The 15657-nt window shown below is 30.0% G+C and overlaps 1 protein-coding gene across 1 annotated transcript; it reads right to left on the bottom strand.

The window, feature by feature from the left end:
* Positions 3840 to 6312, bottom strand: LOC109713743 (myb-related protein Myb4-like). Its single transcript, XM_020237924.1, has 3 exons — positions 6098 to 6312; positions 5670 to 5799; positions 3840 to 4605 (listed from the first exon to the last, which is right to left on the bottom strand). The coding sequence occupies exons 1-3, from the start codon at positions 6228 to 6230 to the stop codon at positions 4170 to 4172; spliced, it is 699 nt and encodes a 232-aa protein (XP_020093513.1). The 5' UTR covers positions 6231 to 6312; the 3' UTR covers positions 3840 to 4169.

Below are 15657 nucleotides of genomic sequence, written 5' to 3'. Positions count from 1 at the left end.
AAAATTTCAAAATTGTTTAAATAGAATGATGTTGGCGCAGTGCTTTGGAAGCACCATCCTTTTTCGTCTCCAACTGATTTGGTATCTATTTGGTGGTGCAAATAGGGATTGTCACGAGTGTTTAGCAGAAAATGGCTTAACATTTTTTCTCTGACACATCTGTTTGCTTGCTGTGAAGAATAGAAAAGATAATATAACAGGTAAAGAATAAGAATTTTACAAAATAAAGAGAATGCAACCTGTTAAACAAGTTAAATCCGAGCCGTCTTGGAGTTTAGGGAATTGAAGAGATACCATGTTTCGCTGCGAAAATGGTTCAAAAACTGTCTTAATATCTCTCGGCTTCGCCTTGGCGAAAAGAGAAGAGTCCTTTGAGATTGTGACACGTTTTAAACGCGAGGCGGCGTTATTTTTACTCTTGAATTGTAGTCCACTTCCTGTTGGATCGGAGGCTTTCCCTCTGAACTCCACCTTGTCATGCTTTTTATGTCCATCCTACAAAAAAACTATCCTTACAATCACTTTTTGGTTATAATTCTACAATTATATCATTTGATGGTTCAATGTAGAGATATTGATCTTATCATCTTCTTCGTCGCAGGATTATAGCTCTTAAATTAAGACCTAATCTTTAGCTTCTTTTTTTTTTTTAAAAAAAAAGCTGATATTTTATGTAAATAAAAGTAGAATAAAACTTCCATGGAAAAAGAGTACACTAAGGTTATTGACTGCAAGGGTTATTGACTATTCGGTCGGAACTTAGCTTGTAAATTCCTTATATTGGGATTACTTGTCTGGTTTCAGCAATTCTTGTAGATTTCCAACCACTGATGGCGGCTTTTAAGCTGTTCCATTATTTCAATTTTTTTATTTGTGAGAATAATTAAAAGATCATATTCCATCTCACCGTGACTCAAATACGGCTTTTAACAATTAATGCAAAATTATAGTATTTCTAAAAAGTAGCAAACAATTCGCTTCATTTCTTTTTTTTAAATAAACTCAGTTAAATGTGTGAAATAATTAAACTTTGAATTTAGATTTCCGGGTACTAACCATCAAGTCTTAGCCAATTGTGCCACCTACCCGTAGGAGGTTTTTTTTTTTTTTTTTTTTTTTTTTTTTTTTTTTTTTCAAATGCAAATTCGGATAAGAATAACCGGCCGTCCCTAACGCAGGTGGTAAAGGGTTTAATAGTTTTTTTTATGAGAAAAAGATAGCACGCTATCCATTTTTATTCATAGAGGAGTTGAATTAGGCTACAGGAATGAGGCAACCGTGGCCTCGAATCGAAAAAAAAAAAGAAGAAAAGATGTCAGCTCCTTCGTCAGTGAACCGTACTTACAGTTAGTTAGCGGGTACCTACTCGTAGGAATTAGTAAAGAGCAATTAAGGATTGGAAGAAATTTAGGTTGTAAGATAATTGACCAAATGTAATGAATGGTAGGACTATTTCTAAGTGACTTTTCATTAGATTGATCTGTTACGTAACCTAGTATCGAAATCACTACTAAACTCTTCCAATTTCTAAGGTTGTGGATTTTAATCATTGCATGTTATCTGTTTAGCTCGTGAGAACACATTTTCTGTACTCTCATGCGTTTTCTTATGGGAGCCAAATCCTAAGATCTCATCTCACGTATCAGTATCAGTTTTACGTGTCTTTTATATTTATCATATATACGAGTTAGAGTGTCGAGTATAATTTTAGATTATTTTTTACCGAATCTATGTTCTGGACAATAGCATCTAGACATCTTAGAACGGGTGCGGGGAGGGCGGGGTGGGGGCTTTAGGGTTTGTCTTTTATACTATATATTGCCCAAGAAATTGACTCGACAAGAAATGATTTAGGAATAGTCTGGTTGGCGATGATTTTGAGAAATGCTATCTATATACCCCTAGATTAAGTGTGAGATCTACATCTTACTCATCCAAGCGCTACTATTCTCCTATCCGTCTTATCAACTTTTTGCTTTTTTAGTACTAAAAATTCAAGAGAGTTTTTACGAACTATTGGATGAGAGTGAGTTTAAGATTTTCCACTTATAATAGAGTGTACAGTCAGTACTTTTCATTTCACCTGATCTGCATTCGCCGCTAATCCGCATACGCCGCCACATGTGAGCGCCGGGTTCGCCGCCGCCGCAGGAAGCTGAATGTATTCTGCAGCTGGTTTCTGACTTGCTATATCCAGAAAGTTGAATCCCAGGCCTGAGTCTTTGTTTCAGCAGCAGTGTCTAAGTTCATTTCTCCTGCATGTGTGAAACCATGCATACATGCATGTGCTTGACAATCTGTAATGAGCTGAGAGAAAAATTTAATGAAGGTCTCAAAGTCATCTTCATTACCAATCAGACTCACCTAACTGTGTACACTGATCCTAGAATTTAACTAAAAGTTTACATTGAGGTTGATTAAATTTCGCGAACTTTCCAATGGTCATAAACCATTATTAGGATTTATCATCTGAGCAATCAGTTTACCGTCAAATATCTATCAAGTTTTCAAACTTCTCGATCACCTGAAATTTGGAAGTTTCGATAGTAATTAATATTTAGGATAATTAAATTGCATGTTCGGGAAATGATCGTTCGTCTCTATAAACTCAAGCTATTAAAAAAAATAATTTTAATATTTTATATTTGACGGCTTCTTGTATGTTTGGACTCGGAACTTTTTAATAAGTCAGATTCAATTAGTTAGGAGGCTAATAAGATTCAAGACCTTGATAATGTATGAAACAATCATTTATCTCTAAAAACCTGGATTAGAGAATAATATTTTAATATTTTATATTTGACATATACAATGTGAAACTAGTGAGAGTTTGAAAACACGACTAGGTAAAATCGAAAGGAAACAAGTATCAATCAATAGGCAATTATATAATGTTAGGTGATTCACTTTCATAAGAAAAGACCCAAAAAAAAAAAAGAAGAAGAAAAGGTGTTAGGTGATTAACCATTCTCACTTTTACATAACTAATTAACTAATTTATCTAGTTAATTAGGTATGGACGCAATCAAAGTTGGATAAATAACGATTTTTTTTACTGTTAATTATTCAAATGGTGCATTGAGTCATGATGCTATTAAAGTATCTTATTGTTTATCGCTTGACTATAAATTAGCTTTAGAAAAGTAGCTAGCTAGCTTAATAGTAATTAATTAGGCCCATTAATCAACTTAGTCACTTTCAAATCATTGATCACATTTTTTTATTGGTGTCCTTTTAAGTTTGATTTTTTTTTTTCTATGTTTAAGCATATATATTTGTCCTGATTGATGTTAATTGATTAATTAGTTGTTAAGTTATGGACCAAATTTATTGAATTTGGAATTTGGATTGAGTGTACAACTCTTTTCTTGCTCTTTCCAATTAACCATGGATCTCCTGATGCTTGACCATGAATTAATGCATTTTATTATAGTAGTTATTAAAGTTGTTAATATGTTTTTTTTTAAAACAACTTTTTCATTATAATCCCATTTAATTGCTCATTAATGTACTAAAAATAAAATTTTAAATTCGTAGATTTAGGATTTGTTTAGAAGCAAAAGATTTAGGATTTGTTTGCTTCCGTAAAACCTCCAAGTTTCAAACTTTTAGTTTTGAAACTGAACATTTTGATAACAATTATTGTAACTGAAAGTAGAAGCAGAAATAAACTCAAATATGTACTTAAACTTTTTCGTATGTGCATAAAAAGAATTTCTAAAGCGGCCACCACGAGAAATCTACGATTTATTATATCTTATTATTGTGTTGTGGTTTAGGTGCACCATAGATGTAACCTTATGATTTTTTTATACTATAAAGAAGATATTAAATTTGAGTTGCACAGATAAAAATGTAGCTTCTAAAAAAAGTTTGCCAATTACAAAGTTTTTGCCTTTTTTGGCAAAATTTCATCAAACCCTAGGCTCTCCTCTCTTCTATACAAATAAAGGTATTTATAATGCATCCTTAACGGCTACTTTTTCAAACTCTCATTGCAACAGTACAATGCCTCTTCTTGGCTCACAGTATATCTCTTCATACTTAACCATTTAACCAAGTAGAGGGGGTAAAAAAGAATAATAAATGAAAGAAAAAAAAAGTTAAAATGTGAAGTTAATGGATTTAATTTCCCCTTGCTCCTAAATTTAAAGAATCCCTTGACCTAATCACAGAGGCAGATCATTTATCTCTCCAGCTTCTAAGAAAACCCTTAGCCAAAAATCCGTATGATCGCTGTAGTTCAACGTGTCGACGGTGCCGAACAGCTCCGACGCCGAAATTGTTTCCGACCAGAAGCTCTCGTCGATCTCCGGAACCGCTTCCGAGGAGAAGCTCTCTTCCTTGGCTCCGAAATTACCGCCGGAGGATTCCGTTGCAGTAGACGATGATAAGCCGCTGAACGACTGTTCGGGGCTACCGAAGAACCTTTGGTGCTCCTCATCTGAGTTAGTTTGCGGGACCGACGGCGTTGTGGACTGGACCACTTTCCTCTTTTCGTGGTTCGCATGTTCAGGTCCGAGCCGCTTTTTCAGATGGGTGTGCCAGACGTTCTTAATCTCGTTGTCTGTCCTCCCTGGAAGTTTCGCGGCAATCGTGGACCACCTTTTCATTGAAAAAAAGGAAAAGAAAAGAAAAATGGCAACAACGTGAGTGACGGCTATAATAGATAATAAAATTGGGAGCGAAAAAGGAGGCGCGATCCCGTCAGAAGATTTTGATTCTCTAATTAAACAAATTGAGATTAAAAGATCATAAACTTGTTTATTTTCGACTCCTGATATACTATTATAATGGGAATTTGTTTTTTTGTGACAGTGAGATTAATTATAGCCATTAATAAAGTGTACTAATTATAGTAGGGGCATTGATTAGTTTGTTTAAGAAATGCATGTGGTCCTATTTGTATATATAAATGTTTTTGAGTAAGGGGAAAATAGTAGCTATTATTGTTGCCATTGCTAAAGCCAAATCCAAAAGAATCTTTAGAACTAGTTCATTTATTAGTATTCACAAGTGGCCTTGCACAAAAAGAGATCATATAGAATTACTCTTAACACTCTTACACATGTGTACGATCGATACCGAATAAATCATGCCACGTGCAGAGACTATAGAGATTATAGAAAAGACTACGAAATAATAAATATAAATACACGCCAAAAAATGGTAGAAATGAAAATCACACTGGGAACCAGTTAAATGAAAGGTTCTTAAAACTAATTCTGATACTAGAAAATAATTCAAAAATAGTCTTAAAATTAAAAAAAAAAAAAAAAAACTTTGTAGTGTACAGTGTGAGAGAGAAAATTGGGTGTCTCACCCAATTAGTCCTCCATTTTTCTTTGGACTTTTGAAAAGAGTCAGTTTTCATTCATTTGTTTGCTTTGACAAATTTAGATTGAAAAGTCTTTGCACCTAAAATTTTGGACAAGCACATTTTTGTCCACAAATTAAAAAGTTAATTTAACAACAGGGGAAAAAAAAAAGAAGAAGAAGAAAAGAGAACATTTGCAGTATAACATCTTGTTCTTTGTAAAATAAGCAATTTAAGACATGTAATGAAGAAACATATATATGTATATATGTAGATGTTTTAATGAAATGAAATGATCAAATATGATCCTAATTCAAACTTGTTTGGATCAAAGAGAACTTTGGGTCCCTACCTGTTCCCAAGCAATTCATGCAATCGGATGATCGTCTCCTCCTCCTCCGCGGTGAAGTTCCCGCGTTTGATATCCGGTCGCAGATAATTTATCCATCGGAGCCTGCAACTCTTCCCGCACCTCAAGAGACCTGAAGATTTGAATCGAAAGATCAAAAATTTATCGTAGGCCTTTTCCTTTTTCAATTTTGGCGAACAATTTCATGTTTCTTACTATAATGAGAGAATTAAAGTTCAAGCATATATATATATATATATATATATATATATATATATTTTTTACATACTTGAAAAGATCTACAAGTACAATGAGCAGTAAAAACAAGTTTTCCAAGATAGAGAACCAATAGATCATTTGTTTTTGCGAAACAGACGAGACGCCCCCCACAGTAAGGATCAGAAAAGACAAGATAGAATTAGAAACTTTACCAGCTAGCTTCGGCAGCGCGCGCCAGTTGTCGTGCCCGTACTTCTGTATATATGATATTAGAATTTGGTCCTCTTCTGGTGTCCATGGCCCCTTCTTTAGCCCCATCTTCTCACAACAAGGAGCTCTCCCCATCTCTCTCTCTCTCTCTCTCTCTCTCTAAATTGTTCTTATTTGTTTCTTGGTAACTCAAAGGAGCACTTGTGAAAGGGTCTTATTCCACACCCCTCACATTTAGTTCACCCCCCCTAGCTATTTATCCTCATTGGGGTTCCCCAATTCCCAAACGTGCCAAATTTGGTCCAATGCGGCAACTTCTTTGAAAAAGGGCCCCTCCCACTCCTCACATAAATCTTGTCCTTTTATATATAATAACATCACATTAACATCTAGTCTTAATAAGTCATAGGTCAGATACATGAGAGAACAAATTGATATTGACAAAGTAGTTATATATGTTACTATCAGAGTTACAAAGTCTAAATCATGACTAGATACAGTATATTTGTATTATCGTTTTCTTAAAGTTTTATCAGAGTCGACAAACTCGTTACAATGAATGGTTCTGATTAATTGCCTTTTTGTACATGAAATCGAACTGGCTAGTCATTTGAAAATTTTTATCGTATTCACCGATTTTACTTGATTAGATGGTTCTCGTTTTCTTAAAGTTTTATCGAAGTGGACAAACTCGTTCGAATGAATGTTTCTGATTAATTGCCTTTTTGTACATGAAATCAAATTGGCTAGTCATTTGAGAATTTTTGTCGTATTCACCGATTTTATTTGATTGGATGGTTCTAGTTACGTTTTAGTAAATGAAACTGAAATAGTCTCTTTTTTTTTTAGAGAGAGAGAGAGAGATAGGTAGCACGCTACCCGCTTCGTTTATTTCATTTAGAAATAAACTTAGCTGAAAATGCGAGTCAACTAGAATTTGAACTTGGAACCTCAGATATCAATCACTAAGTTTTTTGCCACTTGCGCTAGAGACAGTCGGTAAATGAAACTGAAATAGTCATTTAAAAGTTTTTATCGAATTCACGGATTCCATTAGATCGAATGGCTTCAATTGCTTGTGTTAGTAAATAAAATCAAAACAACTAATTATGGCTATTGAATTGCATTTGTACCTAAATCACATATAACTAATAAAAATATCAGACTAAGTCAGGATGATTTGTTATATCCATGAGTGGTGCAATTAGTTTATAGAATAAATTGATCGATCGGGACCGTCCGATCGATGTTCTTATTTTGATGGGGTGGATTACATTTAATGCTTTAGTTGCCTATAAGCAAAACCATTTAGAAATTTCCAACCTTTTAACTGGTCCTAGCTTTTCTCCGCATATATATATATATATATATATATATATATATATATATATATATATATATAGTACTAGATAAATTACGTGCAAATGCCCGTAATAATTTATTAGAAAACGTTATACTTTTTTAATTATTTTTTTTAATTTTAGCCATATTTTATATGATTGCCAAATATTAATCTAAAAAAATTTAAATAATAAATCACGCTATTAAGAAAGATATGCTTTAAATGATAAATAGTTAACAATAATCTCTAATGCAAAAATTATTTTTAAAATTAAATAGAAAAATAAATCTGTTAGGAAATAAATTTTTGAAATTAATAGAAAAATAAATCTGTTATCTTAAAAAATATATATTTTGAAATTAAATAGATTAATATCTAAAAAAGATATTTTAAAATAAAATAAAAAAATATCTTTTATAGGATTTTTCACAACTCGTAATCTGTTATAGAAATTTTACTTTAGATTAAATAGAAAATTTTATATTTTAGGATTTTCAGATCTCTAAACTCTGTTTATAGAGACTTACGTATTGATTATACTGTTTTTATTTCTATTTTATTCTTATATTTAAAATTTTTCGTCACGGAAAGAGAAAAATGGGCGTTAATTTTTCGCCCGAAAAATGGGTCTGTCGACAGACCCAAATTTGAATATACGTGCTTTTTATATATATATATATATATATTATATATATATATTATATATATATTATAATATATTAATATATATATATATATTATATATATATAAGCACGTATTTTAAGGGTATGTTGGTTCAAGGGTGGAATTAGAAGGATAATGGAATGTGAATGAATGGAATGGTAATTGAATGGCCCACTCCCCCAAGACGTTTTGGTTTATTTATGGATTGAGAATTGGAATGAGTTATTCACATTTCATTATTTGGTTCGTATAAACTAAAAAATTTATAGAATACTATAATACTAATTTTACTCTCAAATATAAATTTATATTATTTAAAATTTATGAAAAATATAATACTATTCTCTAATAAATTTTATAAAAAAAATATCAAATTTATTTTAAAAACTTTATTGATGTGGTAGGATATGAGATTTGAGAGAGGATAGGTTTTTTTTTTTTTTTGATGAGAAAGGAGTGAAGAGAAGGAGGGTGAGATGGTCACATGGGCTTCAAGAACTTAGTGGGCTTCCGGAATGAAATCTCAATCCGGGCTAGAAGAACGGAATCAAGTTGAAGGCTAATGAGTCATTCCCATTCCAGTCCGGAATAGGAATCCCAAACCGATTCATGCGAACCAAACAAAATTAACCGGATTTAATCAAACCGATTCCCATTCCATACCCAAAATGGATGAACCAAACAAGCCCTAAATTTCGGTCTGTCGACAGATCCTTTTTTGGCGGGAAAAGAATTAATTCCGCTTTCTTTACGTAAAATAAATAACAGAATTAAACAAACTTTTATTTTCTCATTATTTCTACAACAGAAAAAAAATTTATGCTTATCCAAATTTTTGCCAATCGGAGAATATCTACTGTGAATTTTTATTTAATTCTTCTTTATCTCTATTTGTGATATAATATTTATATTATCTATCTATATCTATACTATATATAAAATCACGTATTTCAAATTTTGATATGTCGACAGACCCATTTTTTGGCGGGAAAAAAAATTTAATTCTTATTTTCTTACGTAAAATAAATAACGTAATGAAACAAACTTTTAATTTCTCTTTATCTCTAAAATAGAAAAAATATATACTCATCCAAATTTTTGCCAACCAAAAGATATATACTGTGAATCTATGTTTTAATTCAAAATTTATTTAATTTCTTTTTATCTCTAAAATAGATATAAATTCATGCTTATCTAAATTTTTGTCAGAATATCAATCTGTTAAAAAATAGTATTTCTATCCATCTATTTTACAATAAAATTTAAATTTGAGTTTAAATCGTGAATTAAATTTAATTTTTGATTTTTGATTTCAAATCTATCAATCTATTTTATACTAAAATTTAAATTTGATATCGTAGATATTTTCTAATAAAATATAACATATAAATTTACAAATATTTTTTTTTTAAAAAAATATGATTTACAAATTTTTATTAATTTAAAATAAATTAAAATAATTGTTACGTGCATTTGCACGTACGCTCAACTAGTATATATATATATATATATATATATATATATAGAGTTGGACTGGGCTACTATTAGTAGCAAAATTTCATTGTTGCTACCAGTTTTTTAGCCTTTGGATCAACTCTTTTCATTATTTCTAACCATTGGATTAAATACTATAACCCAGTGGGGACCACTCAACCCTAGGGGGACCACTCAACTCTAACCGACTAATATCATCCTGACCCTACAATTTTTCATCCAAGAGTTAAAGAACGTTTTACTATTAATAGTATTTCAGCCTAATTCTATATATATATATATAGAGAGAGAGAGAGAGAGAGAGAGCTAGACTGGTATACTATCGGTAGTACGGAGGCCTCCGTGCTATTAAGTTGTTTTCAATGATGCGGCTTACAAATCGACGATCGGCTCCATTAGACTTGATCTATACTATTAAAAATATTTGAAAACTAAACTTTATAATTTTTCGACATCATTTGGCTAGTGATCAAAATGTCTCAAAATTGACAATTTTAATAATAGATGTGATGCATTTGTGAATTTAACGATATAAAACAATCCCAATCAAATAAAATTTTTATTTTTATTTTTTCACTATTTAGAATAAGATCAGTACCTCTGATCTTAAATTCAAGTCTTCTATCATCATTTTCTATGAGATTTTATTTTTAGCCGTTTATTTTTTAAATTACTCGTTTGATAGGTAATTGATACCGAAAAATTATAAAATTTAGTTTTCAAATACTTTCAATAGTGTAGATCAAGTCGAACGGAGCCAATCATCGATTTGAAAATGATATCATTGAAAACAACTTGATAACACGGAGGCCTCCGTGTATATATAAAACTTAGACGTGGACAAATTAAGTTGTGCCTAATTGCTGGGTGAAAAGTATGTAGATGGGTGCCAACCATGTTTAAGTGGTTTTTTTTATTTTGATTTGATGTGATGGGATTGAATTTTCTCCTCACATTTTGAGCATTTTGTTTAATAATTATCTGCTTTTTTTCTTCTCTTTTTTAAACACAAATTATTGGGCTAAAAAAGTGATTAATTGTATAAAACATCAGCAAATATAGTTTGTAAAATTTGTGAGGGGCCTTTGGATCTTAATCAGATAAGTTTTATTCTTGGAAATATAAAAGTTTTAGATTGAGTTTTAGAAAAAAAAAAGTTTTAGATGATAATGAGCGGTAAAATTTAACAGCTGCTATTTCGTATAATTTAACATATTTATTTTTGAAAGTTTTTATATTATTATTAGAGCTTAGTGTGATGGCTTGTTTGTATGATGGAAAGCAAATAAGCAACTCAAATTAAATAGATAAAAAATATTAGATAAATACCAAAATGAAATAAATATTTGTTTTAAATGGGTCTTTATTAATTTAGATCAATTTAATGCATGTTTATTATTATATCATTAAAATTGCTTATTTAATTGACTGAAAAATGACAGCTGTCACTTGGCATAATTGGCATTTATCACTCTTTCAGATCTACTTGATGATTGGGTACAAGTTATTATTATATATTTTTAAAAAAGATATTTATATGCCCTATCTTATTTTATCATGTAAAATAGGCACCTAAAAAGGATAGACACTTCATTTGTCATGTAGTTAATATCTTATTTATCATGTGAAATAGCAACTAAGGCCCCGTCTGGTTCGGGGGATAAGTAGGGATAACGAAAGTTATCTTCGCTATTCCGCCAAATAGGATGATGTTTTACCGGAATATTTTATTCCGATCAAACCTTACTATTCCCGATTATTTCAGAATAGCAAGGGATTTGCTATTCCACCATTTTGGTGGAATAGTGTTATTCCAATGCTTAATTTCAAACTTAATTAAAATTATAAATTGAATTAAAACTAAATTATATAAATATATTATGTTATATATTATAATACATTATTTTTATTATAAAATTATTAATTGTACTATATTAATACATATTATTTATATTTAAATATTATAATAAATTTTATTTAAAAATTATAATAAATTCTTTTTATTAAATTTAAGTTTAAGTAGAATTTTAAAAAAATTTATAAATTTATTATAATAAATTATTTTTATTAATTGTTCCCCCCACCTATTCTTATTTAAAATTTTAAAATTAAAATTTAAAATTTTAAAATTTATAATTTGTAATCTCAAATTAAAGTTTAAATAATTTAAATTATAAATTTAAATTTAAATTTGATTTTTAAATTTTTAAAATTTAAAATTTTATATTTTATATTTTCAAATTAAATTTGATCTTAATTTAAAGTTTGAAATTAAATTTTAAAAATTTTGAATTTAAAATTTGAGTTTAATTTTTAATTTAATTTCAATTCTGAATTTTTAAAAATTTAAAAATTTAAATTCAAATATAATAAAAGGGTAATATCATTATTTTTTTTATATAAACTCATTATCCTTCTTATTCCATCTTACCTAACCAAACGCTATTTTTTTTATTCACCGAAATAACCTAATTTTCACACAAACGCAAAATTGATCTAATCTCCGCTTATACTTTAATTTATACATATCCCTATAATAACCATTTTTTGCTTATTCCCAAACCAAATGATACTTAAAAGGATATACTCTTCACTGTATATTTATCTTATTTTATCTTATGTATAAAATTACTGTGTGGGAACAACAAGAAGTGTGGTGTGGTATATCCTCACATAGAAAAATAAAATAAAATAAAATAAAATAATTACATAAATTGATTTGTGATTCCATGAATTTTAGGTATTAATTGATTTTAATTTGGCGTGATCTCTTTTGCTTGGAATGAATTCGATTGGATTGAATTTTGTTGTAGCTCATAAAAGATATTACATACACAGGATGTTTCAAGAGTATTTTTAGATAAATAATTTCAACCTGAGTCCAAATTATCTCACTTACACTAATCGAAATCATTTTAAACCACAGCAAATGATCAGTTTAAATTGCACCCACCCATATTTCTAAATAAAGAATTTAGTAACAATGTTTATAATACTAATTAAAAATACACGGACCTAACATCACTCACGATTACATAAAATAGATTTGAAACATTTGTAGCACATGAATGAGCTAAAACATTCACGATTTGTATAGATTATAAATATTTTTGTCTCTTAATTACTGCGACTCATATCGAGGTTTCTGGTTAATAACACACGTTTAATGTTCAAACCAGTAGTTTTCTTGAATCTCAAATAATAAAGTGTGAAAAGTAAATTGTTGATTAATTCACAAATAAATAAACCGTGTGGACCAGCTCCAAACTATTACTTTTCCCATATGGGGATGTTCATACCCCCCCTACTTCAAAAAATAGTGAAAGTAATTTTCCTTCGCACGTGCAAATGAGGAAGTACAACATGGTCAAAATGGTCAACAAACCGTGTGCATGGTATACGGTTTGAAATTCAATACACGCAAATAATTAATCAAAAATGGTGTGTGCACATGTGAGTGGTGTTCACACAGTGTCATCCTTTTTATACTTTGTGGTGGCCTTTGGATTTTTCACATGAGACCAAAAAATAAATAAATAAATAAATAAACCTTTTTAAAAACGTATGTTTTAATTAACACATAAATATGTCTATATATTTTATAGAATAATATGGTTTGTCGTTTTACTCACAATGTAAAAAAAATAATAATAAACCTTCATGTTTAATTGCAACTAAGTGAGTGCGAGTACAAAATTACGTATCAAGATCGTAATAAGTTGGTGTCGGAACAAAGAGTTATCTGCGGTGATTGCGGAGAAACACGTTTGAAAATTTTCAATATCTCCATATTTCTGTTTTTGTTGTCGCCAGGGCAAAATTAAAACATGATTTTTTTTTTCCCTTCAATTTAGCCGTCATATATATATATATAGAAGTAGTGATCATACTACTAGTAGAATTAATTAAAAATATTTTTTTACACTACTAAACACATTATTATGCATGACTAAGAAGTACAATATTTCATAAAGGATATCATTTTATGACATGATATTAGAGTCATTATATATTAAATCTTTTCAAATTATGCGATTCGAAATTCAATTTTTACATCAGCCATTTAATAATACAAATTTATAAGAGTTTCCACTTTGTCATCTATTCTATTATTGTATGTGACATAATTTATCTGAATTTTTTATATATATTATGCACCTAATTTGTTTTTTTTAAAAAACTCCTATAAATCTTATCTAAATTCGAGATGGCAATAGTGACATCATTCCACCTCAAAAAGAACTCAATTTTATATCCTAAAAATCCAAATAATGACATCATTCACACACCACAAATTGGATTTATCCCCTCTCTCTCTCTAAAGTCTCAAAACTTGGACTTTTTTATTTGACAAAAGGCCACTAATTTCTATCATCTTTGCTTTAATTTGTGCGCTTTTTGCTCACACCACTAATGCCCATTAGAGACTACAAAATAATTACTATAAAATTAAAGACACTACTTTTTTAAGCCTTTTTTAATCCAAGTCATAGAGAAATCTCCTAACTTTTCGACATTTGGATTCGCTACTTTGAGAAGAAGCAAAATTGTAACGTTTGTTTCATGCAAATTAAAATAAAAAAATAAAAAAATTTAGGCTTTATGACTCTCGAAAAAGTTGGATTGATTCTCTCCGTACCTTTTTGAATTGAGTTGCATGCATTTTTCTCTATTTTATGTACCCCTAGTTGTCCATTTTCTCCGCATATCTTGACCTTAATTTGGCTTTTCGGCTAGGGCTCTGTTCCGTTTTTTTATTTTTTTGGATTTCAGAGGCTGAACTTGTGACTACGAGAAAAGTTGTCGATATCAGCATTTGTTTCGATATACCATGAACTCTCGAATACGATGGAGTGGAGAGAAAGTCTAGTTCTCGCTCTTCGACTTTCCACTTCCAATCAGCCCCTAAGTTGCGGACAACACTATTTGGGTTTGATTTAATTTCTATAGAATAATTAAGCTCGTAAATTCGAATTTGATGAATTATTATGTGTTATTACGCAAATTGAAATAGGACGCAAAAATTAAACCACTTTAGCTTAGATAGAAAGTGTTTTTAGTGCAGAGGTTAAGGTTATCAAGATTCGATGCTTAGGTTTTTAGGTGAAAAAAAAAAGGATTTCCATATTATTCCCATATTGGATTGGAAAAGATGAATTAACTTATAGTGTTAGCATTAATTCATGATCGTATCCTATTAAATCATTCTTTTTTAAGTAACATATGTAGCATTGAAACCAATCCTCGCACATCCGTCATCAATCATTTTTACGATTAATATTCTTGCATGATACGTAGCTTTAGTCAGTGCACATGATATGATCAGCTATCGAATATCCGATAGTAAGCATGATTTTGGACAAACTATATATGGTAGATCACCAGTAATAACAAGTTTACAGTAAAAGAAAGCTAATTCAATGTAGTGAAAATTAAATTGTTAACTATTAATTAATTAAATAAAAGATAAAATTAAAATAATAATACATTTTTTTTATATGGCTATGCCACTGTATGTAAAGTTTTCAAAAATCAAGTGAAGTAAATTAAGATGCACGTGGGAATGCATGCATGGAACATAAGCCAAAGTAATTAGAGTGTTGACGAAGTCAATATATGATACTATCGTATCTAAGCACATACTTGATTTATATATATATAGAGTTGAGTTAGAATACTCTTGATAGTAAACGGAGCATTTTACTATCGAATTGTTTTCGATGATAGAGCTTCCAAATTGACGATCGGCTCCGTTAAATATGATCTAAACCATTTAAACTACCTAGAAATCAAATTTCACGCACTTTCGATATTGTTCTTTTATCCATCTAGTGAACAGAAAATGAATGGTTGAAAATGAATATTCTTTAAAAAATGATGATAGGAGTCTTGTAATCAAGATCAAGAGTATAGATCTTGTTTTAAATAGTTTAAAGAATTTTCTAACAAAAATTCAATTGATTTGAATATCTTTACGTCGTTAAACGAGAAAACGCCTCTTATCGACCATTAAAATTACAAATTTTGAAACTCTTTGATCATTAGGCAAATGATGTCGAAAA

This window comes from Ananas comosus, linkage group 8 (genome assembly GCF_001540865.1).
Source record: "Ananas comosus cultivar F153 linkage group 8, ASM154086v1, whole genome shotgun sequence".
Classification (NCBI taxonomy): Eukaryota; Viridiplantae; Streptophyta; class Magnoliopsida; order Poales; family Bromeliaceae; genus Ananas; species Ananas comosus.
The sequence above is the reverse complement of the archived record's forward strand: the minus strand, read 5'-3'. Positions and strand labels throughout refer to the sequence as shown.

Excerpts from the sequence above, each read along its gene's own strand:
- LOC109713743 (XM_020237924.1), bottom strand. The coding sequence starts at position 6,230 with ATGGGGAGAGCTCCTTGTTGTGAGAAGATGGGGCTAAAGAAGGGGCCA. Across the intron at positions 5,800-6,097 it reads CGCGCTGCCGAAGCTAGCTG|GTCTCTTGAGGTGCGGGAAG; the intron begins GTAAAGTTTCTA and ends TCAAATCTTCAG. Across the intron at positions 4,606-5,669 it reads CATGAATTGCTTGGGAACAG|GTGGTCCACGATTGCCGCGA; the intron begins GTAGGGACCCAA and ends TTCAATGAAAAG.